Source organism: Desmodus rotundus, chromosome 9 (assembly GCF_022682495.2).
Source record: "Desmodus rotundus isolate HL8 chromosome 9, HLdesRot8A.1, whole genome shotgun sequence".
NCBI classification, from domain to species: Eukaryota; Metazoa; Chordata; class Mammalia; order Chiroptera; family Phyllostomidae; genus Desmodus; species Desmodus rotundus.
In genome coordinates this window covers 47334832-47361487 of record NC_071395.1, presented here as the reverse complement: position 1 = coordinate 47361487, position 26656 = coordinate 47334832, and the positions used below count along the sequence as shown (strand labels likewise).

At 49.2% G+C, this 26656-nt stretch overlaps 1 protein-coding gene across 8 annotated transcripts in view; it reads right to left on the bottom strand.

The window, feature by feature from the left end:
- Positions 1 to 26656, bottom strand: part of CYP4F22 (cytochrome P450 family 4 subfamily F member 22) — a 67101-nt gene that overhangs the window by 12821 nt on the left and 27624 nt on the right. Inside the window, exons 2-8 of one of the 8 annotated variants that reach the window (XM_053911048.1) lie at positions 17950 to 18080; positions 17136 to 17366; positions 16733 to 16868; positions 15673 to 15793; positions 8479 to 8584; positions 4785 to 5007; positions 1436 to 1580 (exon numbers count right to left, since the gene is read on the bottom strand). In XM_053911048.1, the coding sequence (XP_053767023.1) occupies positions 1436 to 1580; positions 4785 to 5006 (367 nt within the window). In that variant the 5' untranslated portion in view covers position 5007; positions 8479 to 8584; positions 15673 to 15793; ... (1 more) ...; positions 17136 to 17366; positions 17950 to 18080. The remainder of the gene's footprint in view (positions 1 to 1435; positions 1581 to 4784; positions 5008 to 8478; positions 8585 to 15672; positions 15794 to 16732; positions 16869 to 17135; positions 17367 to 17949; positions 18081 to 26656) is intronic. The other 7 variants (XM_045195752.2, XM_053911047.1, XM_045195749.2 and 4 more) reach the window with 7 other exon arrangements.

The following is a 26656-nucleotide window of genomic DNA, read 5'->3' as shown; positions in this document are numbered from 1 at the left end:
GAGGCCAGGCCTCACTTGACTCACAGCCCCACCCTCCCTGACCTGAAGTCCCCCATCCTGTTCTTCTACTGGGGAAGGCAGTAGATATCCTGCCTGCTCTGAGGGAGGAGAGGGAAGAAGAAGAGGCTCAAGCATCTGCTAAGTGCCCAGCCCATGCTGGGGGCTCTACTTCCTGAACTACTTGGGAGTCTCACACCACACAGGATGATACTCATGAAACTGATGCTCTGGGGGGAGGGGAGGTCAGGAGAATAAGGAAGAGTCAGGGAGACAGAGAAAAGTATATTAAAAAGGCAGAGAAGAAACCTTTATTAGCACCTAGCTGCATTGTATTTTTGAGTGTTCACAATGGCCCCATTTTACAGATCAGAAACTGGGGCCCTGATGAATTTCTGGGTCAGATGGCAGGCGTGCATTCCAGTCAGGACCCTAACTCAACCCACCCAAGTGCTGGCCCCAGGGCTCTTCTCAAACCCAGTGCCAATCCCTTGGAAGAGTCACCTCTTCCTAGGCCTCAGTCTCCCCCTTTGTACAATGTGGATGGTCACCCCCTCACAATTGCAACAGTGGGGGTGGAGAGGCAAGGGGAGGGCATCACTGGAGGGGGAAGGGATGGCAGTCCCTTACTCTTTCACGGCTCCTGGTGGCAGCCTTGAAGGCGGTCTCCAGATGTGTGTTTGTAGAGGCCCAAGCTGAGGCAAGAGATCCTGAAATTCCTGGGGCTTCCTTTCCCATCCCTGCTCTCTCAAATGTCCCCTGATGCTTTTGGAGGTACCCAGCTAGCTACATGCAAGGCCACACTGAGGACCAGAGCCCCACTTATGAAAGAGGTTGAGCTGGACACAGACACACTCAGCCCTTCACTGTCAGGACTGAGAATGGGAAAGTCTGGGAGAGAGGGCTAGGTCCTCTGGGGTATCAGGGAAGACTTCCTAGAGAAGGAGGTCATTGGAGCTGGGTGTTGAAGGCTGAGCAACAGCTTGCCAAGCACACAGGAGTCCTATACCATGGGGTAGGTATGGATTGCGGAAGGAAGAAATAATCCTACATCTCTCTCTCCACTAGTCAGGGTCACACCAGGTGAAGAGAGCAGGGTACAGGCTGGGACAGTCAGAGTGGGAGTGTCAGAATCCAAATGATGGGAGTGCCCGTAGAACTGGGCAACAACCAGCTGACAGAATCTTGGGCAACTACTTATCTGAACGTGTTTGATTCTGACTTCCCAGTAGAAGAGCATCCTCTCAAAGTTCCTGGGACACTATTAGTCACACCTTTCTCCATGCTCTCCCCACTATCTGTATTGCCATTTCTGCTTTGGTGAACTCCTATTCATCCTTCAAAGCCTTCCTCAAATAACCCTTCTTCTGGATAGCCCACCTGCCTAGAAGCCAGAAGTTGAGGATTTACCCATCACTCAGAGGCCCTGCCCACCTACCTGAGGCACCCACCACGGGTTTGATGTAGTCAGGGTGCACCAGAACTAGCAGTGGCAGGACAGGTCCGATCCACACCAGGACCACGTGGTGCATGCTGTCCAGCACCTTCTTCTCATCCTGGAGGCCCGTCTCATTCGGAAGGTACTGTAGGGGATGGTAGGGAAGGATAGTGAGGAGGTGCCCAGCCCTGGCTTCCCCCACTCCTTCCTTCCTGCCACCTCCCCTGCCCTCAAAACAAGCCAGGAAGGGCTATATGGCTGCAGGGAGTTGGCTGTACCTCACTGAGCCTCCACTTCCTCATCTGAAAAGTGGGAAAGAATCAGCTCCCCATCTGAGGACAGTTGAGGGGATTCATGAAATAACAAAACATGAGAACCCCAACATGGGGCCTGACACCCAGCTGGCATTCAAGAAATAAAAATGGGAACAGTAAACACAAGGATAGTGGCTGGCGTTTATCGAGTTCTTGCTCTGTCAGTAATAAAACATCACTAATATTGTCATATTTAACACATACGTATGCTTGCAATGTTGGGTGTAGCTTGGGGCATTTTTCATAGATGTATATTCAACCCACAGATGAACCCCGAGACAGTTGCTACTATTTCCCCATTTTACTTTGTCTGAAGTTACAGGTGAGGAAGTGACTGGCCTGGTTGGACCTCCCCAGAAGCAGGTCCTGAGACAAGAGCTCTAGGGCAAGGAGCTTTTTTCAGGGTGGTGATCCCAAAAAACATGGGTAAGGAAGCAGGGAAGTGACAGAGTGAGGGAAGGCTGTCAACAAAAAGTGAGCTGTCAAGGAAGTTACCGCCATGGGCAACCAGGGGGGACCCCTAGGAGACACACATCTCTGTCAACCCGCCTGAGGGTAGAGGGGGCTGAGGTGTTTATACACGAACTCACAGAGCCCCATAGTCACTGGTGGGGGGACCGCTCTTAAGCTTTCAGTACACACAGCAGAGTGGACTCCAGCTGCTAGAGAAAGCCCCAGAACGCAGGTGCTGGCAGCCGGAAGTCAGGCCATTGTATCCAGAAATGGGCCCAAAGAATGTAGACAGGCACTGGCACCATCTGCCACTGGGCAGAGCCAGGATTTGAACATGGGCCACCCAGCTACAAATGCCTGCTCTTAACCAACATGCTCTATGAAGCAGAAGCACTTCAGGCTCAATGTCAGAAGTATCTGAACTAAAATCCACCCTCAGCTGCTGTGTGACCTTGAACAAGTCACTTAGCCTCTCTGAGCCCCAAAGATCAAATCCACACTGTGAGGCAGATGCATCCCTAATTCACAGGCTGTGAGAATTACAGGAGAGCTTAGATATGAAGGGGCCTGACTCAGTGCCTGGCCAGTGGTAGGGCCCAGCAATTATCAAATGAATAAATGAACAAATGACTCCTCTCTGGCTCCTATGTCTCCTTTTCTATCAGGATCAGCCTTGAAGCTGTTCCCACTCAAGGGATATCATGGCCTCCCCCAGGTCTTGTGGCCCAGGGAGGTGGGCTGGGTCTATGAGGTCAAGGCTGGACTTCAGAACAAGCTCTGGTCAATTGCCTGGGGTACCAGGGCCTGGCTATTACCTCTAGGACCACCATCCAAACCAGAGGGCTTCCTGGAGGAAGGGCACTGGAGATATGGCATGAAAGAGGAATAGATATTCATCTGATGGAGAAGGATATTCTGGGCAGCAGGCACAGTTTCCAGCAAAGGTCATGAAGCGGGGAGTGGGAGTCTTGCTATGGGAACAGGAAGTCATTCATTTGGTGGGACAGAGGGGCATGGTGGCACAGGAGAGGACGGTAGGGGTCAGAGTCAAAAGGGCCTTGAACACCAGCTAAGGAGCTGGGACTTTCCCCAGACAGCAGTGGGGAGCCACGGAGGGTGTATGAGTGGGGAGGGGGAGGTGGCTGAATTAAAGAATCCTTCTAGGGGCAGGATGATGTATGGACTGAGGAGGCGAGACTGGAGGCAGGAGCCCAAGGAGGAGGCTGGACCAGGGTCCAACGAGGGAGGATAAGGCCTGAGCAGGGCTGGAAAGATGGGAGAGGGATGGGGTTCAGGCACAAACAGGCAAAATTTGGTGAGTGCTGGCCCCAGGGAGGTAATTCAAAAAATAAAATAAAATAAATGTCCTTTGAACTACTGAGTGGAAATGGATCTCCTACTTCCTTCTTCTGAGACACTCCCTCTAGGCAGTATCTAAAATGTTTCTAGAATCCCTTGATATTTCCTGTCCCTGCAGGATCCAAGAGTTGAACAGATACACCTACCACTGTGTAGCAGGCTCCAGGCAAGCCTGCCCCCAGATGTGGCTGCAGGAATCACCAAAACAATCCCATGAGGTTATAGGTGAGGTTATAGGTGTGATTACAGCCCCTGCATTGCAGAAGAGGAAACTGAGGCATGGGGGTGTGCAGGAGCTTGCTCACAGTCTCACAGGCAGTAGGTGGTAGATAAGGACATCAAGTGCACACTGAGGACGGCTGCCCCGAACTGCCTCTCCAAAGTCCAGTTCCACACTCAGCATGGGGGGCCTCAGCACCCTCAGGAGTCCCCTGACCTCTGGAGCCCTTCTAGAAAAGTCCAGCCTTTCTTATCCAGAAACTAGAGGTACCAGAGGGAAGAGAGCTAAGAGCAGGGGCACTGGAGCCAGACAGCTGTGTTTGAACCCAGCTCTGCCACTCACGAGCTGTGTGACCTAGAGCCAGCTACTTAAGCTCCCTGAGCCTCGGTATTCTCAGGTGCAAAATGAGGACAGTCACAGGACCTACCTCCTAAGACTGTCAAGAGGACTCAATGAGTTAACATTTATAAATTACCTTGGCACATACATGTGAAATAAGAAATGAAATGCAAGGAAAGGCCTGGGGTCCAGTCCTGGGAACACAGCATTAAAGAGGGAGAGAGAGTAGGAAACCACGTTGGGGTTGGGGATGGAGCAATAAAATCTACAGGAGCGTGCCCCCCACATCCCCAACCAGAGTCCATGAACCTGACGAACTTCACAGGCATTCTGAATTCTGTACCTATATTCTGATTATATCATGTCTCATTATATCATAGGACATAACATATATCATATAAAAGGTATAACAATAGCCTGGAATTATACAGAAAAGTTTGGAGTAAGCTCTGCCTCATCCCAGCTATGTGACCTTGGACAAACTGCTTGCCCTCTCTGAGCCTCAGTCTCACATCCTGTAAAATGGGTATGTTCATGGCTCCAACCAGATTCTTATTGTGGGAGTGGGGGGGTGGGGGAAGCAGAGGTGGTAGGAAGCCAGCAGTCCATTGGACTCCTTGAATACCTGGGATCTGCTCAGCCCTGCCCCGCCCGGCCTACACACCATGCCCAGGTGGCCCAGCAGCCAGTTGCGCCGGGGCGGCTGGGGGAAGCAGCGCAGCCGGCGACAGGTGATGTAGAATTGCCAGGAGAGCCTCAGGAACCGCAGCAGCAGGCGGAAGAGGAAGAAGAGCAGGGAGAGCAGGATCACAGACACGGCATACAAGCGGAAGGTGGTCTTCTCCAGCCCCAGAAGGTGCAGCAGGTGTTCCGTGATGGGCAGCATCCTGGGGGAATACATGGGGCAGGGGTCAGCAAAGGTGGGAACCGCCATCTAGCCACATGCATGCCATACACCCAGTGACCTGTGGAGTCAAGCATGCTGTGCCTGGCACACAATAGGCACTCAATACATTGAGTCCCAGATGCCAAGAGTACATATCTCTCCTGCCCCCAGTAGTGACCTCCAGCCAGTTGGCCAGATGGATGCACCAGTGCCCCACCATGTGGCCTCAGCCTTGACTTTGCGGGACATCCCTCCTGACTTCTCTGCCCCCACGGCTGGCCAGGGTGCTGGAACGTTAAGACGCACCCCACCCCAAAAGCAGCTCTCATCAATGACTGATGAGGTGGCTGGATAAACACTCCAGACTTTTTTCCCCTTGGGCGCAATGGCCCCGAGTGTGGGTTCCACATGCACCACCAATGAGATTAAACTCCTGCTGCCCACAAGAGAAAGTTTCTCTATTAAAGGCCTCACTTCCTTCTTTTGCCTCTTCTTCCTTCTTTAAATTGAGGTGAGAGTCACATGACATAGAATGAACCGTTTTAAAGCACACAATTCAGTGGCAACCAGTACATTCACTCTGTTGTGCAACTATCACTTCTGTCTAGTCCCAAATGCTGCATCACCCCAAAAGGAAACCCCATCCCCATGAGCATCACTCCCCATCCCCTGTATCAGCCCCTGGCCTCCACCAATCTACGACCTGTCTCTATGGATCTGCCTATTCCGGATATTTTATATGAATGGAATCATACACTCTGTGGTTGTTAGGGTCTGGCTCCAGTCACCCAGCATGATGTTTTCGAGGTTCATCCACATTGTAGCCTGTGTCACTGCTTCACTCCTTCTGCTGAGTGACATGTCATTGTAAGGGTTTATCACAGTTTGTTTGATTCATTCATCTGTTGATGGACATCCCAGATGTCTCCACCTTTTGCTTTTGGGACATGTGCTGCCATGAACCTGCATGGACACGTGCCAATATTTGCTTGAGTCCCTGTTTTCAAGCCTTTCAGGTTCAGTTTCTTCTTCCTTACTGTCTTTTTCTGTGGTCACTTTCCAGACAAACTACTTGCACTCGGGTCCTTGATCTAGAGTCAGCTCCCGAAGGAACCGAAACAAAGTGGGCGGGTAACAATAATATTAACACAGCAACCAGGTGTGGAGCCCTTACTACGTGCCATGCAGCACACTAGGGAATGTGCATGCCTTGTCTCATGGCATCTTAAAGTAACCCTTGCAGGAAGGTCCTATCATTCTCTCCATTTTCCAGACAACTCAAACTCAGTGCCCCCAGCTCAAGGAAGACAGGAGCTGGCAGGGGCCCCCAGAGACCCACCAGAGATTGGCCTCAATCACCTTCACAGTGAGAACCCATGTATCTCAGACAATGCCAAGGAAATTCCTGAAAATGGTGGGCTCTGTCCTCACCTCTTCTTTCCAACCAGTCTTACTAGCCAAGGGTTCCCTACATGCTCCTACCTCCTCTGGCAACACAGATAAAGAAACCCTGCACTCCAGCCCTAGCCAGGTGGCTCAGCTGGTTGGACTGTTGTCCTGTGCACCAAAAGTTTGAGGGTTCGATTCCCACCTGGGGCACATACCTAGATTGTGGGTTCAATCAATGTTTCCCTTTCTCTCCCTTCCTCTCTCTGTAAAATCAATAAAGAGAAGGAAAGAAGGGAGGGAGGGAAGGAGGGAGGAAGGAAGGAAGGGAGAAAGAGAGAAAGAAAGGAAACCCTGCATTCCCAAGTCTTTAGCTGAGCCTCGGTTGCCACCTGCCTTAGCCGCTGGTGTCCCCACTAGGGGCTCAGACCCAGGCTTGCCACCAGCTGATGTCCAACCTCATCAGCCATGAGGAAGACATGAAGTTTCTATTGATTACTACAGCCTGTGAAAAGATCTGGGTGGATCATCACCAAATTTGGAGAGGCCCACTGGGAGGGTGTGACTTAGAATGAGGATGACATGACCACTCATTTTTTTATTTTATCAAAATAAAAAAACACAAGTGTTGACAAGGATGTGGAGAAACAAATCCATATGCATTGCTGGTAGGAATGTAAAATGGTACAACCATATTATGGAAAACAGTATAGAAGTTCCTCACAGAAAATTAAGCAGAAGTACCACATGTTTCAGCAATCCTATTTCCGGATACATATCCAAAAGAAGTAAAAACAGGGACTCAGATATTTGTACATTCATGTCCATAGCAGTGTTATTCATCATGGCCAAAAGGTGGAAACAACCCAGGTGTCCATGGATGAGCAAAATGGGGTATGTCCATATAATGGAATATTATTCAGTCTTGAAAAGGAAATTGTTACACGTGCTACAACACAAATAAGCTTCAAGGGCATCATGCTAAATGAAATAAGCCAGTCACACACACACAAAAATATGCCCTGGCTGGTGTGGCTCAGTGAATTGAGTGCCAGCCTGTGAACTAAAGGGTTGCTGGTTCGATTCCCAGTCAGGACACATGCCTGGGTTGCAGGCTGGATCCCCGATTGAGGGCATGCCTGAGGCAACCAGTCGATGTATCTCTCACATATCAATGTTTTTCTCCCTGTTTCTCCCTCCCTTCCCATCTCTGTAAAAATAAATAAAATCTTTAAAAATATATATACTGTGTGGTCCCACTTACATGAGGTCCAGAGAGGAGTCAGATTCCTAGAGACAGGAAGTAGAAGGTGGGAGCCAGGGGTTGGGGGAGGAGGGATGGGGAGTGAGTGTTTAATGGGGACAGTTTCAGTTTGGGAGGATGAAAAAGTACTGGAAGTGGATGGTGGGGATGGTCACACAACAGTATGAATGTACAGAATGTCACTGAACTGTACCCTTAAAATGGTTAAGGTAGTAAATGTTGTGTGTATTTTACCACAATTTAAAATCTTTTGTAAAATATAGGCTGCCTGGCATAGGTGATCTGCCCCCTAAAAGGTCCAGGTAAGGGTAGGGGTGGGGAGTAGGCAACCTCCCAAAATGAAGCACAGAGAGGTCCAAGTCACAAGTCCCAGGCAGATGCTCTGAACTGGGGACTCTGCTGTGCAACTGGGCTGCCTCTTGCACAGGGAGTGCCAGGTGACACACTTGACAGGAAGTAGCCATGGGTCTTTATTTCTTTACCAATTTAATGGTGCATAATGGTTCTCCAGAGGGAAGCCAGCTAGTGATTACTCCTGAGAACTGCGACCCATGGGTCAGGCCCTTCACCAAGCACCCTACATGCATTTCTCCAGCATTCAGCTGGCAAATCATTTTTGAGCCCCTGCTATGTGTATGACTCTTTTCTGGGCACTGAGGATATAATGTTGAGCAGGACAGACATGTTCCTGGTCCTCGGGGGAGGTGACCACCAACACACATGATAAAATATCACACAGCCCTGGCTGGGTGGCTCAGTCGGTTGGAGCATTGTTCCATACACCAAAATGTTGCAGGTTTGATCCTGGGTCGGGGCACATACCTAGGTTGTAGGTTTGATCCCTGGTCAGGGCGTGTACAGGAGGCAACTGATTGATATTTCTCTCTCACATAGATGCTTCTCTCTTTCTCTCTTCCTTCCTCTCTCTCTAAAATCAATAAACAGGTCATTGGGTGAGGATTAAAAAAACACACCACATAAAGGCTATGAGTCAAGAAGGAGGTAAAATGGAGGGGTGGCTGAATATTGTCCCTCCCCATCAAAGACACTGCATCCTAATCCCTGGAACCTGGGAATGTGACCTTATATGGAAAATCTTTGCAGATGGGATTAAGGACCTTGAGATGGGGAGATTATCCTGGATTATCTGGGGGAGTCCTAACTGGAGTCACAAGTGTCCCTTAAAGACAGAGGCAGAGAGAAATTGGACAAACAGAGGAGAGGAAGGCCATGTGAAGATGGAAGCTGAGACTGGAGTGATGTGGCCACAAGCCAAGGGACGCCTGGGGCCACCAGAAGCTGGAAGAGTCAGAAAGGATCCTGCCCTACAGGCTTCAGAGGGAGTGGAGCCCTGCTAGATTTCAGACTTCTGGCCTCCAGACCTGTGAGAGAAGAAAATTGTATCTTGCGGGGGTGAGGGGGACAATATTCAGTTAGGGGTCATTTGTCACAGCAGCCCCAGGACACTAATACACAGAGTAAGAGGAGAGAGGGCAATTGTATTAGAGGAGGCTGTCCAGGAGGGCCTCTCTGGGGAGGGGTGTCTGAGCAGAGCCCTGAGCGAAGTGAAGAATGTAAGTCAGGGGCTTTCTTATTAAATGCACACACATGGCTGAAACAGCTGGGTACTAGTCCTGACTCCTCCACTGACTGGCTGTGCCCCAGGCCTGTTTCCCCACCTGAAACTGGGCTGGCTGTAAAAGATGACCTCTAGGCCCGCCCTAGTGTGACCTTTCCTGCATGTGGCAGTGGCAGGGGTGGGGAGGCGTAACCATCTTGGCAGGGGCAAGACCCCCAGGGCTAGAAGAGTCAACATATTCAGCCAACGGGGGTCACACCAATTGCCTCTAACCCAGGGCAACCTGGCTGCAGTCTGGATCCCATCTCAGTCACCACAGTGACCTTTCTGAAGGTCTGCCACTCCTTTGCTCTAATGTCCTCCATGGCTCCCCACTGCCCTCAGCCTGGCATCCAAAGCCCTTCAGAAGCTGATCCCTGCCCATTCTCCACATCAGCCACAAGGACCCCTTTTCTCAATCTGTTTTGGGCCCTTCTTCATTCAATTTGTAAATGTTGGGGTTCTGTGGAGCTTGGCTCTGTGTCTTCTCTTCCTCTCATTATACACCTCCCTCTTTCCCTCTCCGGTGGTTACTGTGACCTCATCTCGGAAGCACCTCCCATGTTTTGGTGTCTGGCTCTGAATACCCCCCTGGCAGGTCCAGCAACCTCCTGGATACCCACTGGGGGCATCCCCAGATCCTCAGATTCATCTCACCTCCCTCTTTCTCCCCACATCCAATCTGTTGTGTGCCCTAAGCATCTTTCACATCTGTTCACTTCTCTCCATCTCCATCATCCCAGCCCAGGTCAGGCCGCCACTGCAGGCTGCTCCCACCCCCAGCAGTCCATTCTCCACACAGCAGCCAGAGGGACCTTCCTAAAATGAAACAAAACCATGGCCTTCCCCAGCTTGGTATCCTCCTGTGGCTCCCCACTATACTCTGAACATCATTCAGAGTCCTTTCCATGTTCCATAATGCCCTGTGTGGCCTGGCCCCCACTGAGCCCTCCAGCCTTGTCTCCTATCACTCTCCCAGTCGCTCACTCAACTCCGGCCACTGCTGCCATGTGCCAAGTTCATTCCTACCTCAGAGCCTTTGCACATGCTGTTCCCTCCACCTGTCATGCCTTTCCCCCAATTCAGCCTATGGCAGCTCCTCAGTCTCCTCCTCCTCCTCCAGACCCAGCTCTGCCTCAATAGCCCGTTTGTCACCACCATCAGCCAGCCCCCTTCCCTCACTTTCTAAAGAATTACTGAGCACGCACTGGATGTGGTGTCTTTCGCCATCATTCCCAGTAGGCCTCACAGGGAGTTGGGGGACTTCTGAGTAGAGTCACAGCAAGAGCCCCACCCCCACCCAGAAAGTCCCAGCTGATATCCAACAAAGAAAATGTTTTCCTGAAGGATTGGAACAAGAGAAAGCGCCAGCCCTGGAAAAGGGGTCCCTGCTCCAGGTTAGTGGGTCCATGGAGAGGTCAGAGAAAAGAGTGAGTGAAGCCCTGTGCCCGTCTCACAGGTGGGTGGGTACCTGGGGAGGTGGGTGCATGAGGAGGACGAGGGAGGACAGTTCTGAAGCCTGTGCCCACCTCACCATCCCCCTAATCCAGGTGTGGGCTGCAGCCTTTCCCAGGACAGACACCAACCAGCTCTGCTCCTAGCAGAAAGAGCACAAGCTGTGGGTCCCAAACCGGCTCTCACCCTGGGAGCCTCAGTCTCCTCCTCTACAAAATGGAAATAATAGCAAGAGGTCCAGCTGATGCTCAGGGGAAGAGCTCAATAAATGAGGGAGTTGTCTACTTTCTGCAGCTGGGTTGCCCTTGCCCCCCAAATGACAGCACTCCTGCCCAGCCCCCAAAAGAAAGTGCCACAAAAAGCTTTGAGATGCTGCAGCCACTGTTGGAAACAGTTTGGTGGCCCTTCAAAAAGTTAAATATCGGGACTTCCGGCCAAGATGGAAGCATAGGTAGACACACTGTGCCTCCTCGCACAACCAAAAGAAGAACAACAACAATTTAAAAACAAAAACCAACCAGAACTGACAGAAAATCGAACTGTATGGAAGTCTGACAACCAAGGACATAAAGAAGAAACATTCATCCAGACCAGTAGGAGGGGAGGACACGGGCAGCCAGGCGGAGAGGACACACGGCAAGGCAGCGGCTGGTGGACCCAGCGAGGTGGGCAAAGCTGCAGCTGGCAGGGAGGCAGCAGCTGGTACACCTGGCCACAGACCGCGCAACCCAGAGTTCCAGCGTGGGGAAGTAAAGCCTCAAACCACTGATTGAAAACACCTGTGGGGGTTGATGCGGCAGCAGGAGAAACTCCCAGCCTCACAGAAGAGTTCGTTGGAGAGACTCACAGAGTCCTAGAACACACACAAATCCACCTGCTCAGAAATCAGCACCAGAAGGGCCCACTTTGCTTGTGCGTAGCAGAGGAAGTGACTGAAAACTGGCGGGGAGCAAGCGCCACTGCTCCCTCTCGGCCCCTCCCCCACATACAGTGTCACGCTGCAGCAACCAGCTTCACCCTGCCCTGGTGAACACCTAAGGCTCCACCCCTTTATGTAACAGGCACAACAAGACAAAAAAAATGGTCCAAATGAAAGAACAGATCAAAGCGCCAGAAAAAATACAACTAAGCAACGAAGAGATAGCCAACCTATCAGATGCACAGTTCAAAACACTGGTAATCAGGATGCTCACAGAATTGGTTGAATTTGGCCACAAATTAGAGGAAAAAATGAAGGCTATGCTAAGAGAAACAAAGGAAAATGTACACGGAACCAATAGTGATGGGAAGAAATCAATGCTGTGGACCAGAAGGAAGAAAGAAACATCCAACCAGAAAAGAATGAAGAAACAAGAATTCAAAAAAATGAGGAGAGGCTTAGGAACCTCCAGGACATCTTTAAACATTCCAACATCCAAATTATAGGGATACCAGAAGGAGAAGAGGAAGAACAAAAAATTGAAAACTTACTTGAACAAATAATGAAGGAGACCTTCCCTAATCTGGCAAAGGAAATAGACTTCCAGGAAGTCCAGGAAGCTCAGAGAGTCCCAAAGAAGTTGGACCCAAGGAGGAACACACTAAGGCACATCATCATTACATTATCCAAGATTAAAGATAAGGAGAGAATCTTAGAAGCAGCAAGAGAAAAGAACACAGTTACCTACCAAGGAGTTCCCATAAGACTGTCAGCTGATTTCTCAAAAGAGACCTTACAGGCAAGAAGGGGCTGGAAAGAAGTATTCCAAGACATGAAAGGCAAGGACCTACATCCAAGGTGACTCTATCCAGCAAAGCTTTCATTTAGAATGGAAGGGCAGATAAAGTGCTTCTCAGATAAGGTCAAGTTAAAGGAGTACATCATCACCAAGCCATTATTATATGAAATGTTAAAGGGATTTATCTAAGAAAAAGAAGATAAAAATATGAACAGTAAAATGACGACAAACTCCCAGTTATTAACAACCACACCTAAAAGAAAAACAAAAGCAAACTAAGCAAACAACTAGAACAGGAACAGAACCACAGAAATGGAGATCACATGGAGGGTTATTAACAGGGGAGTGGGGAGGGGGAGAGGGGGGGAAAGGTACAGAGAATAAGTAGCATAAATGGTAGGTAGAAAATAGACAGGGTAGGGTAAGAATAGTATAGGAAATGTAGAAGCCAAAGAACTTATATGTATGACCCATGGACATGAACTATAGGGGGGGAATGTGGGAGGGATGGGGTGTACAGGATGGAGGGGAGTGAAGGGGGGGAAATGGGACAACTGTAATAGCGTAATCAATAAAATAGATATTTTTTAAAAAGTTAAATATCAAATTATCACATGACCCAGCAATTCCACTCCTAGGTATACAAGGTCTGTCTGGAAAAAGTCCAGCCATTGTTAATATAACGAGAACAGTTTGCACGACATTGATGAAACCTGGCAGCAAAGGAGAGTGGACTGGAATGCGCATGCATGAACAATGACAACTTCACTGTACTAGTCAGTGGGGACTATAGACGCTGTTGAGTGAGCATGTGTACTATGTGGCTGTTGCTTTCAAAACAACTGAGCAAGTAGAGCAACGAATCTGCATCAAATTTTGGTTTGAGCTTCAACATTCCTCCGCGGAAACTATTTGAATGATTCAGAAGGCCACAGCTATGGACAACTGGTGATTGGCAGCTTCATCACAACAATGTACCCACTCATGTATCACATATCGTGCAGAGTTTTTTTAGCAAAATATCAAATCACCCAGGTGACTCAGCCCCCCTAAGGCTATATTTGGTGCCCTGTGACTTCTGGCTTTTCCCAAAGCTAAAATCACCTTTGAAAGAGAAGAGATCTCAGACAGTCAATGAGATTAAGGAAAATATGATGGGGCAGCTGATGGCTATTGGGAGAACTGTGCGAGGTACCAAGGTGCCCACTGAAGGGAACTGAAATGTCATTATCCTCTGTACAATGTCTCTTGTATCTTGTATCTTCTTCAATAAATGTCTCTATTTTTCATATTACATGGCTGGATACTTTTCATATACCCAAAAGAACGGGAAACAGGAACTCAAACAAATACTGTGTACAAATATCCAAAGCAGCACTATTCACAGTCGCCGAAAAGGTGGAAATGACCCAAATAGCCCTCAACTCATTAATGGATAAATATCATGTGGTCCATCCATACAATAAAACATTATTCAGCCATGAAATGGAATGAAGCTCTGGTGTATGATGCAGCATGGATGGACTTGAAAACATGCTGAGTGAAGGAAGCCAGAAACAAAAGGTCTCATAGTGTATGATTCCATTTATATGAAACGTCCAGAGCAGGCAAACCCGTAGAGAGGGGAAGCGGATTAGTGGTTGCCAGGGGCTGGGGGACAGGGTCTCCCTTTGGAGTGATGGAAATGTTTTGGAATAAAATAGAGATGGTAGTTGTACAACATTGTGAATGTACTAGATGCCACTGAATTGTTCACTTTAAAAAAAGTTATTTTGCATTAGGTGAACTTTGCCTCAATTTTTTTAAGGGGTAGAAGGGAGACTTAACTTTCCCGCTTCATTTTGGGGGACTTTCTGATTTTCTATACCATGAGTACATATTGTTCATTCAAAAACATTTTTGTTGTTTTTTTAAATAAAATTAATGAGTTGACTGTACAACCCAGAGAGTGAACTCTAATGTAAACCATGGAGACCTTAATTAATAATCACGTGTCTATATTGGGTCATCAATTGTAACGAACACACCACACTAACGCCAGACATTAGTTAATAACGGGAAACTGTAGGTCGAATGGTGTGTTGGGACTCTATACTTCCAACGATGTTTTCTTTTCTTTTTCTGTAAATCTAAAACTACTCTAAAAAAAAAGTCTATTTAAAAATTAACTACTTGAAATTAATGAAAAATGAGTTAAGATGCTTTCATTGGCGGGAAGAGGCATGTTCTAGGGTGCCGGCAGTTTTCCTTCTCTTGATCTGGGTCTGGTGACATGTGTGGGTTCAATTTGTGACAATTCCTGAACTGTCTAGTTCTGGAATGTGCACTTTCTCTACATATATTACATTTCAACTTTACTAAATAAAAATGAAATGAAAAGTTGTTTGGGGATGGAATCACCCTTTACAATGTGTGGTTTTGACTCAGACAAGCCTGGGTTCACACCATGACTCTGCCCCTCCCCCATAACACAGCCTGGAGCAAGTCCAGTCCCCACGCTCAGCTTCCCCTCACCCACCTGGGAAGTGGATTCCTAAGAGCAGGACCTACCTGTTGAGGTTGTTTGGGACACTTCAGCAAGATGAGGCTTGGCTGGTAGCTTGCAAAATGTTAGCCATTACTCCTATTTCTACTGTTACTTACTGTTTTACAGAAGCAAGAGAGACTCAAAACTGACACTCAGGATGCTGTGGGAGGCCGGCCCGCCCACTCCTTTCTGCTCCAGCCCCAGATCGCATCCCCAACACCAGGCAGAACACCCAGCAGCCCTGCCCTGGCAGAGGTAGCTTAGCAGGTAGCCCAGCTAAGGTCCCAATTATCTGGAGATGGAAGTGCCAGGTGCTCCAAGACTGACGCCCATGGAGCTCTGGTTTGTCAGGTTAGCCCAGCAGCCAGTCAAGGACTTGTCATACGAGGTGTGTGGGCTCCTAAGAAGGAATGCAGGACAGACACCCTGACCTGCCCGAAACCCCCTATCTGCCTCTCTTTGAACCACAGGTGCTGGGGCTCTCCAGCCTGGCAGCCAAGCACGTGACACTGGTCCCACTGCCCCACATCCAGCTCTGCTCTCCACCCCCTCTCTAAGCCTGTAGTCAAGATGATCTGCCCCCACCCTGGCTCATGGCACCTCCTTGACCCCATCTATGCAAAAGCACTGCCCCAACCAAGACTCATACTCTGCCAAAGTGCCAGGCCCCAGAAGGCCTGAGCTGAGAGGGAGCTTACCCCAAATTTCTGGAGTTCTGAGAAAGAACTTCGGGGACAGTTCTGAAGACAAGGCCAAGTTGACAAATTGGCGTGGGGAGTGGGGAGTCTCACTGCAGCTTTGGGCATACTGTAGGGGATCCTGGCAGAAAAAGAAGTTTAAAAACCACCAGTAGTAATCTACATTATTCCAGGGCTGCCATTGTCTCTGAGCACCATCTGGAGCACGACCGGCCACACTTAAATGTGAGACTCCCAGGAAAGGATTCTATAAAGCTCTGCTGTGTGACCTCAGGTTAGTGTCTGTACCTCTCTGAGCCTCAATTTCCTCCTCAGTAAAACAAGAACCACATTACCTACTTCATGAAACTGGGATGACAACACAGAATTTTTAATGTGCTCAGCTTGGTGCTTGGCACCCAGTAAGCCCTTGATCAGAGGTACCTCTTATTGCTGTTGGTGCCACCATCATACTCAATATTGTTACCCAGCCACCTGGGATTTGTAGAATCCCGCCCAAGTCTTGCCAGAGAGGAGAGGGAGGGTCACATTCTGTGAATGACTCCTGAGTCATCCAAGCCCCTCTGCAGATACCAACCCAGGTCACCGCCAGCCACCAGCCCAGAGCTAATGTTACCACTTAGAAACCCAAGCTGGGCTATACAGAGAGGCCGGGGCCATTGGATAGTGCCCAGGATGTTGGGGTTACACAAGGCTGGCTTGTTCAAATCCCAGCTTACCCACTGTCCCCCTTGTCTTCCTCCCACCTCCAGCCTGATATTCCCCAGCTGGTGGGCCTCAGCCACCTCATCTGGTCCAGGAACAGTCCAAGGGGTGAGAGCCTGGCCCCTGGGACCCCAGAGGGCATCGTGGCACCAGTATCCAACAAACATCAGGTAGGATCAAGGGCAGGACCTCACATGACTCTCATTCTGGGGGCCCAGGAGGGCATCCTGTTCTCACAGAGGGGCAGTCAGCGGTGCTGTGCCTGCCGTGGGTAGGTAGAGCGACCTGAAGGCAGCCAGAGCAGAACATCAAGTCTGTAGGGTGCCCTCTTTTAAGACAATGAAATTCCACTGACCTCAATCAGCCCTAAGGAGGCGTCCCAGGGCAGCGCTTGGATCTGTCTGAGATGTCCTGACTGGGAGGTCGGGGGAGGGCAGCGGGGAGGTCTTCTTGAGGACCCTGCCCACCAGGGACACCCAGGAAGGATATACCTAGGACCCAGCATGCACAGAAAAATCCGCGCTCAAACACAGGGACCGTCTGGAGTACAGCCTTATTCCCCTAACCTGAGTGTCCTGGACACGTAGCTCTGTCCTGGGTCCTGGGGACCCACGAGTCCCCGTGCGCATACACTCGCACTTGCCCTGTCAGCCCGGGAGCCCGAGCCCGTAAGCCTCGGGTTCCAGAGCAGGGCGCGCTCAGGTTACCCCCATCCCGACCCCCGCAACACACACACACACATTTCCGGCTCTACTCACCTCTCGAGTCTCGGCCTCAGGCCCTCAATCCGGATCCACCGGCGCCGCCACCCTGGTTCTGACCACGCAGTCCCGAGGTGCAGCCCTTTAACCCCGCCCGATGGTGCGGTGAGGCCCGCCCCCGGACTCTGGGCGGGGACCTAGGCGCTGCCCGCAGAGACAGACAGAACTAGAGACGGAGTCAGGGAGGCACGAGAAGGGTGGTAGGAAGGCAAAGACGGCGAGGCTGAACTGAAGAAAATGACAGATGGAGAGATGGAGAGAAAGACTCAGAGAGACAGCGAAAGAGACATAAGAACACTCAAAGCCTGGGACATCCAGCAACGGCAAATGCTCGGGCTCCTTGCACCCCTGCTCCTGCCTGGTCCCCATTAACACCCAGATCCTCCTCTTGCCATCCTCCCTTAACACCCTTCTTCCATACCAGCATTCCTCATGGCCCTCACCTCATGGTCTGCTGCCAAGCTTGGACAGAGGTCCCTAAGCTAGCAGCCCTGACTCACCAGGGCCCCCCAGGAGCCTCCTCTGGGTCCACCAGGAATCCTCAGACTCCACCAGTGTTGGGAGCCAACCTTTATGCTCCGTCTGGATCCTGTGTCCAACCCACCCCTCTGGGGGTCTTGGCTCTTCCCTCCAGGAAGACCTCTGGCCTCAACAAGCAGCTCCAGACTCTGGTTCTGCTCCTCCCAACCCACCCACCCAATGCCAGCCACCTTGACCCTCCCTTGATCCTACTGTTGTTGTTGGCCCGCCCATCTGCTCCAGATGTGTCCAGACAAGGTCAGCCCCACCTCTGGATGTAATAAAGACATACCATTCTTGGCCCGGTGGGTGGCTGGCTGGCTGGCTGACCTGGGCAAATGCGCAGGCAGATGGGAGAACTCACAGCTGACCTCAGGCTCCCCATCATCTCAGGGCCGAGCAAAGCAGAAGCCCAGGAAATATCTGTCAAGTGGAGAAAAAAGACACGGGAGACTAGAGAGCAAAGGCACAAACTATTATTGCAGGCCCATCTGGGGAAACTGAGGCACCAGCTGAAGGCTCAAGGAGAGGTGTGACTGCCTGTGTTTTGGCAGGACCAGGTCAGACACTGAGAAGCCTGAAGCTATGAGAAAACAATAAGTTCAAAAGATAAAACCACAGTAAACACGGCCTGGACAGGTAGTTCAGTTGGTTAGAGCATCATCCAGATGAATTAAGGTTGTGGGTTCAATCCCAGGTCTGGGCGCCTACAAGAATCAACCAATGACTACATGAATAAGTGTAAAAATAACTTAATATCTCTCTCTCTCTCTCTCTCTCTCTCTCTCCCCCCCCGCCTTCCTCTCTCTCAAATCAATTTTAAAACATTTTAAATACTTTTAAAAAAAGGAAAAAAAACTACAGTAAATAAACCATAAAGAAGCTGAGGATCCCTGGCTGGTGTGGCTCAGTGGATTGAGTGCCAGCCTGTGAACCAAAGGGTTGCTGGTTCAATTCCCAGTCAGGGCACATGCCTGGGTTGCAGGCCAGGTCCCCAGTGGGGGGGTGAGGGGGCGTGAAAGGCAACCACACATTGATGTTCCTCTCCCTCTCTTTCTCCTTCCCTCCTCCTCTCTAAAAAATAAATAAATAAAATCTTTAAAAAAAGAAGCTGAGGAAAGGAAGTGCAGATATTTTTCCCCAGGAGGGCTATTCCAAAGTCTTATGATTCATCAAAAATGAATTCTGGATGCAGTTATAGACTTAGTGCCTGGCAGGTGAGCAAACCAGCTCAGATGTCTGCCCTCGGGGCTGGTTAGGCAGTGATGTCAAACTCATTTTCACCGGGGGCCACATCAGCCTCACGGTTGCCTTCAAAGGGCCGAATGCAATTTTGGGACTGTATAAATGTAACTACTCCTTAACTAGGGGCAAGGAGCTTGGTGCTGCTGCCTGGTAGAAACAAGGTGCCGGACCGGATAAAACAAGGTGGCTAGATTTGGCCGCAGGCCTTGTGTTTGCCACCTGTGGTTTAGTGGATGGGCTGAGAGGTGAAGCATGTCCAGAGCAATGCTGACCTCTCAGAGCTCAGAGCCTGGGGTCCAAGTACAAATTCAAAGCCATGTTGCACAGGGGTTAGAGCATGGACTCTGGAAGCAGAGGGTTCAAATAACTCCATTACATACTCACTGAGAACCTACAGTGTTTCTCACTTAAGGCAATTGTCTCCTACCCCACCCAGGGGACATTGGGCAATGTCTGGAGACAAGTTAGGTCCCCACACCTGGGAGTGGGGATGCTATGGGCATCTCGTGGGTAGAGGCCAGGAATTCTGCTAAACACCCTCCAGTGCATAGGACAGCCTCTCACAACAGATTGTAATCCTGCCCCAAGTGTCAACAGTGCCGAGGTTGAGGAAGCCCGCTTCAGCGTGTAAGAAGCACTTCTGTATTTTAGCACATAATAGGTGCTAGGTAAGTGCTGACTGCTATTCCTAACAACCAATGGAGTTTTCAGGCTTCTCCCTCACCAGCAAATCCCGACTGCTAATCCCGTGCTCTGCCCACCTCAGTTTAGAGAAAGCAGTGGCTTTCCAACCCATCCAAGTGCAACCTTCAGTCAGGTAGGTCCTGTGTTAGCCTGACTTTCTACCCCCCTGAGACTAGGGTCTCCATGGAGGTGGGACCCCAGGGCCAGCTGGTGTGGGGCTGGGCAATGCTTTGCTCATAATAAATCTGTACCAGTGGCCACTCTGCTCTGAGCACAAGAATATAGCAGAGAATAAAGAAAAACCAAATCCCTATTCTCATGGATCGCGACTTAAGTAGACAAAACAGAGAAGCATCTCTATAGGAAATTTCCATCAGTGAAGGGGTGTCTAAGGCAATGGGGCAGAGGGGATGCTGCTGTTCGAGGTTGAGTGTTATGTCCCTTCCTTTTTGGAACCCAAGTCATGAGAATGAATATTGAATCCTATTTTATACCTTAAATGTATAATTTTTATTTGTCAGTTGTACCTCAGTGAAGCCGAAGGGGGAGAATAGATGTTGAATGAATGAATGAATGAATGACTTTGCACAAGTCTGAACCTCACAGAAAATACTGTGACTGGTTCCCAAAGTCTGATACAAGTATCCTCAGCCGTTAAGCCTGGTAATTTTAGACGGCACACAGAGAAACATTTTCTATTTTATTTTCTATGTTATATATTTATGTTAAATAAGATTTGGTTTGATAAGTAAAGAACACATTCTTGATGGTACGACAGTGATGTAAATTTTTTAAATAAATAAGGTTTAAAAGGAAGACTACTGAAAGAAAACTATTAATTAAGCAATAGGAACATAATCCATAGATAGGGCAAACGTGGTAACAGAGGATTGTGAGTGGTTGAAATTTCAGAATCAGACACCATATGTCTGTGTTAACAAAAATGGAAAAAGACACTCAAGATCTCTAAACTTGAGTTTTGGAAATATTAGAGCACCAATCTTTCCCAAATTCCAGAAAACAAGAAGCAAAGGGCTCACAACTTAGAAGAGAGACTTTAAAAACAAGTGTAAGACGCCCCCTTGGCCTAGCAGGTGGTAAACTTGGACTCTTCATTTCAATAATGTTCCCTCACTTGGTGCTGGCCCTTGGCCAGGGTGGGAGGGGGCGGTGTTTCCAGGTGAAGAAGAGTTGACACAAATAATTGAAGCTTTGCTGCTTGGAGGAGGCAGAAGGGACACCAGGGAAGGCTACGTGAAGGATGTGACATCTGAGCTGGTACTTCAGGGAGAGGTTGGATTTCAACAGGTGTGGGAGAGGGGGTGGGGCTCAGGCACAGAGAAACCCAAGGGTGTGGCTGGGCAGATGACTTTTCCTGGCTTAGGGGTGTGAGAGTCAAGGAGGCTGGAGGGGTACAGGGGTGGATGTGAAGGGCCTTGAAAGCCAATCCCAGTGTCTAAGGGTTGATGTGGTGGGCAATGGGTAGCCACAGATGGTGCTCGAGCATGGGAGGATCTCCCTTTTGATTGATTTGTTTTAAAACACATTAGTGAGATTGGCTTTAGCTCAAGTGGTTACTTCGTCATGGCAGACTCTAAAACATGTTAGTGCTTACTGAATTTTTAAAGGGTGTGAATTTTTTTAGTGATGTGAGGCACGTCCTCATTAGTGACTCGCTGGATGTGAGGTTCCAGGGAGCAGAGGAGGAGAAAAGCGTGTGTCAGCCCAGTTTCTCTGCCCTCAGAGATGGAAGGAGAACCAAGTTAAAGGGCCTGCGGATGAGCAGTCACTGAAAGTAGCCTTCCTGGCTGTGTGACCTTAGTCAAGTGCCATGACCCCTGTGAACCACCATCCCATACAGATAAAATAAAGGAGAGAATCACAAGATGAGGTGGTGGTTACAGGGTGCTCAGCCTCCTGCTTGGCACACAGCTTAGTCTGGACAAACTGCAACACTTCAAGTCTGCCATTTGATTTGGACTATCTTAGAGGGTCTCATCCAGGGCAAATTCTCCCCCCAGGGGACATCTGGCAATGGCTGGAGATAATTTGGTTGTCACACTGTGGAGGGAGAGGTGCTACTGGCATCTAGTTGGTAGAGGTCAGGGATGCTGCTAAGCACTCTAGTGTGTAAGACGTCTCCACCCCAGAGAATGATCTGGCCCCAAATGTCAACAATGCCAAGGTTGGGACACTCCGGGTTACCTTGATTCTAAAAGGCCTGTGGGCCACTCAGGGAGACACCCAGGATGCAACAGGGCCCAGTGTCTCTGAGTCTCCTGATTGGGTAGACAGTGGATGCCCTAGAGTGGGTCAGTGAGGTCACTCGGGGAGGGAGGAAGACATCAAAGAGGGTGGGAAGCCAGCAGCTGCATTAGGGAGAGGACAGGCAGAGGCCTGGCCCTGGAGGTGGAGACAGCCACATCTGGAAGGTTAAGGAAGAGTGGCAATAGGTATCAACACCTGTGCCCAGAGGTCAAGGAGCCAAAGCCCCAGAAAGGGGCAGGGTTATGGGATTAGCAGGTCACCAGAGTCCTCACCCTGGTGGCAGCCAAGGTCCCAATGAACTAAAGTCAGAGTGGGAGGATAAGAAGTGGAGGTAGTGGCTGGATTAAGAAGATGGTACCAGAAAGACATCTGGAAGTGGGAAAAGGTGGAACATGGCTGGGGTGATAAAAGGGCTTTTGCTGGGGCTCCAGAAGCTCATGGTAGACTTTTAGAGGCAGAGATAGAGATAGAGGTAGAGATAGAGATGATAGAGATAGAGAAAGATAGAGATAGATATCCCATCATACATTGTTCATGGGAACATAAAATGGCACAGCTGCTATGGAAAACAGTTTGATGGTTCCTCAAAAACAGAAACATACAATTACCATATGACCCAGCAATTCCACTCGTAGTATATAGCCAAAAGCATTGCAAACAGAGACTCAGACAGATACATGTACATGTGTGCTCATAGCAGTACTATTCACAATTGCCAGAACGTGGAAACAGTCAAGTGTCCATCAACGGGTGAAAGAATGAACAAATGTTGTCCATCCACATGATGGAATATTACTCAACTATAAAAAAGTATGAGGCAGCCTCAGCTGGTGTGGCTCAGTGGACTGAGTGCCGACCTGTGAACCAAAGGGTCGCTGGTTTGATTCCCAGTCAGGGCACACGCCTGGGTTGTGGGCCAGGTCCCCAGCAAGGGGAGCACAAGAGGCAACCACACACTGATGTCTCTCTCCCTCTCTTTCTCCTTCCCTTCCCCTCTCTCTATAAATTAATTAATTAAATAAGTAAGTAATTTAATTATAAGAGATGAAGTACCCACACACTACAACATGGATCAGCCTCAAAAACATGCTGAGTGAGGAAGCCAGGCAAAAAACCACATAGGGTGTGATTCCATTGATATGAAGTGTCCCAAACAGGCAAATCCATAGAGACAGAAAGTAGATTGGTGGTTGCCAGGGGCTCGCTGTGGGGGTGAGGAGTGAAGCCCAAACTCAGGGAAAAGGGGTATGAGGTCTCCTTTTGAGGTGATAAGAAAAATTGGGACCAGATAGAAGTGGTGGTTGCCCAACATTGTGAATGTACTAAATGCCACTGAATTGTACACTTTAAAATGGTTAACTTCATATGATGTGAATTTCACTTCAATAAAAAATAACAAGGAGTTCTGGCAGGAAACAGGGCACTCAAATGGGGTGATTTGAATAGAGTTTGATAAAAGCACTATTTTCAAAGGGATAGTGCAGCATCCTAGGGGCTAGGAATAGCCAGACCCATCATACTGCTGGGGGCTCAGGCCTGGGCCCAAGAGGCTATAGTATTAATGGTTACTGGAACCTGGACCAGATAGGGCTATGTGGGGAAGACTGCCTGGCTGGGGCTGTGAACCTTCAGTCTGGGGACACAGCCAGCATGCATGGGTTATTAAAGAAAGGAGATGAGGTACAGACACCCTGACCTTACTGTCCTCCCTCCCTCCAATGACTGCTGTGGCTCCCCATTGGCTGGACCCAACCAGAGCCACAAGGCAAAGGAACCTGTTGAGTGGTCCATGCAAGTCATCCTCCCAGAACATAAAATATGGTGCAGAAGGGCTGGGGACAAGACAGGAAATATCAGAGATTTGAAGCAAAGACCAGAGTAGTTCAGAAGTGTGGGGTGAATGGGGGAGCAAACCACCCCTTCCAACTCATTACTCACCACTCTCTTGCTCAAGGCCCACAAACCAGCCACTTGGGGCCATTTTTTCCAAACTCACCACGACCATCTCTGCCACCTTTGCATAGGCTATTCCCTCTGCTTAAAATTCTTTTTCCTCTCACCCCACAGCTAACTCCTACTTATCCTGCATGTCTCAGCTCAAGAGCCATTTTCTCTGAGGACTTCCCCCTCTCTCAGCTGGCTGAGTTCAAGCCGATACTCGATGCAGCCACATCTCCTGTGCATCCTCAGTCTCAGCAAAATTGCTCTTGGGATGATTTGTTTAGCGACTATAGGTGGATGGGGCTATGAGCTCCATGCAGATAGGCAGGGTCTTTTGCATACCCCTTTTTTCCCCCAGCCTCAGCAAGTGGAGATCACATATTCCTTCAACAAACATCAAGTTCACCGAGAGTAGCAGATGTGGTTTACACTGAAAAAAAGGGATCACATTCCTGCTCTCTGGAAATTACATAAAGCACAACTAGAAAACACATAACAAAAGGGGGTATTCTATGTGATATGTACTACAGGGGAAAGTCCAGCAAGACAAGGAGATGAGGATGGGCTCTCTGAGAAGGTGGTATTTGAGCAGAGACCAAAAGGGAGGATCTCTGGAGGAAGAGCATTCCAGGCACCAGGCACAGAGACCAGGGAGGCTGGAGCAGAGTAAGCAAGCGGGAGAGTGGGAGGAGATGAGGGTGAGGTGGTGACAGCACAGATCATGCAGGGCCAGAAGGGCCAAGGGGAGGACATAGGGTTTTGGACATCAAAGATGGCTGAAGTCTGAATGGTCTTCCACCCTCAGCAGTCCAACCTCCATCTTTTGGACACAGGCCTCTGTGAAAGGCGAGAGCCACAGATGGTCTGAGCCTAGGAGGAGGGGGCCTGACTTAAGCTTTAGCAGATTCCCTCTGGCTGCAATATTGTGGACCAACTGAAGGGGGCACAAGAGCAGCAGGTGGTGGCTGCAGCCCTGGACCTGAACAGCAGCAACAGAGGTGCTGAGAGTTCTGAAGGGTGGTGGAATTTGGAATTTAAAGGTGGAGCCGATGGGATCTTCTGACAGATTGGATGTGGTTGTGAGATGTTAATCTAAAAATAAAACGGTCTTTCAATGTGAGAGGCAACAAACGTTTATTTGAGATCAATAAGAATAGCTATTCGGGAATCATTAATTCAGGGAGAAGCCCAAATAATGTTCCAATTAGGAAACAAATACAGGGGTGTTTATAAGAAAGGGAAGGAGAACAATTACATCAATGGGAGGAAGGCATTTCTACTGGTGCAGATAACAATAATATAGTGATGTTAATTCTAAACAATGTTTTTAACTTTAAGTCCAGTAGTCATCAGGCCAGTAGTCATCATATCTGCTTTCTTATTATCTTTGTAAGCATTTCTTTGGGGCACAAGGTTGCTTTAGGCCCAGCCCAAAGGTTATTTTGCTGTTTCAACATCCCAAATGTCTGAGGTATAAGACGTGCAAGGCAGTTCCTCTGGAATGGCAGCTCTGGCTCCATTTTAAAGTGGCTCCATTTATTTATTTACTTATTTATTTATCTATTCACAGAGAGAAGAAAAGTCACAGGTGACTACAAGGTTTTTGGCGTGGGTCACATTAGGCTGGTACTTTTCAATGGAGAACAAGAGAAAAGGAAAAATGGGATAGAGCCCTGGCCAGTGTGGCTCAGGTGGTTGGAATGTCATCCCATACACCAAAAGTTTGGTTGTTCGATTCCCAGTCAGGGTAGATACCTACATTGCAGGTTCGGTTCCTGTTCAGGGAGTATATGAGAGGCAAACAATCATTAATGTTTCTCTCTTTCTCTCATCAATAAACGTTTTTTGTTTTTTTTAAAGATTTTATGTATTTTTAGACAGAGGGGAAGGAAGGGAGAAAGAGAGGGAGAGAAACATCAATGTGTGGTTGCCTCTCACACTCCCAGCACAGGGGAACCTGGCCTGCAACATAGGCATGTGTCCTGACTGGAAATCAAACCAGCGACCCTCTGCTTCGTAGTCCAGCACTCAATCCACTGAGCCACACCAACCAGGGCTTTTTGGGCTTTTTGTTTTGTTTTGTTTTGTTTTAAGAAAAAAGGGATAGGGAGGAAGATAGCAAATGGGGCAGGAGGGAGGCATGGAGGGGAGGGCAGACAGGGGGAGGAGGAAATGTACAAGAAGGAGAGAATTCCCAAGGGAGGAGAAGGACAATAGCAATTGAGAGCCAGATGGGTGAGGGGAGAGCCTTGGAGTGGGTGCAGAGAGGAGAGGTCCTGGTCCTCAGAAACTAAGGAGAGAGATGGAGAGGTGTCCCCCTAGAAAGTGTGGCAAGTGAGGATGCTGCAGGGAAGGAATAGGGAGCTAGGAGGACTAAGGCTTGAGGACCTTGCTCTCCACCTGGGAAGTGGCTCCTCTTGCACCTGGGCCAGAAATCCTGATGGTCAAATCAATCTAGAGGAGGGCAGATAGGCAAAGTCTGAATTGCCTGGGATTAGCCAGAAGGATGAGTTCACAGGAAGGGACTGGGAACCTAAATTAGATAAGGTGATCAGGGCTAGGCTTCTAAGAGGAAGTAATGTTTAAGTAATCCCTGAATCACATAGGAAGACCTGAATTGGAGCAGTGCAAAGTAAGCCTCAAGTGCAAAGGCCCTGGGGCTGAATGAGGGTGGCATCCTCAAGGAGCAAGAGCCTGGCGGGCTAGAGTGGGGAACCCACTAGGAGAGGAGGTCAGAGGGGTTGGTGAAAACCAGATCATGATGGTTCTAGTGTATACAAGGCAGAAATGAGAGAAAAGGGGAAAGAGTGCCCTGAGCAGAGGGGCCAGCTGGAGCCAACACCTGGGGGCAAGCAAGTACC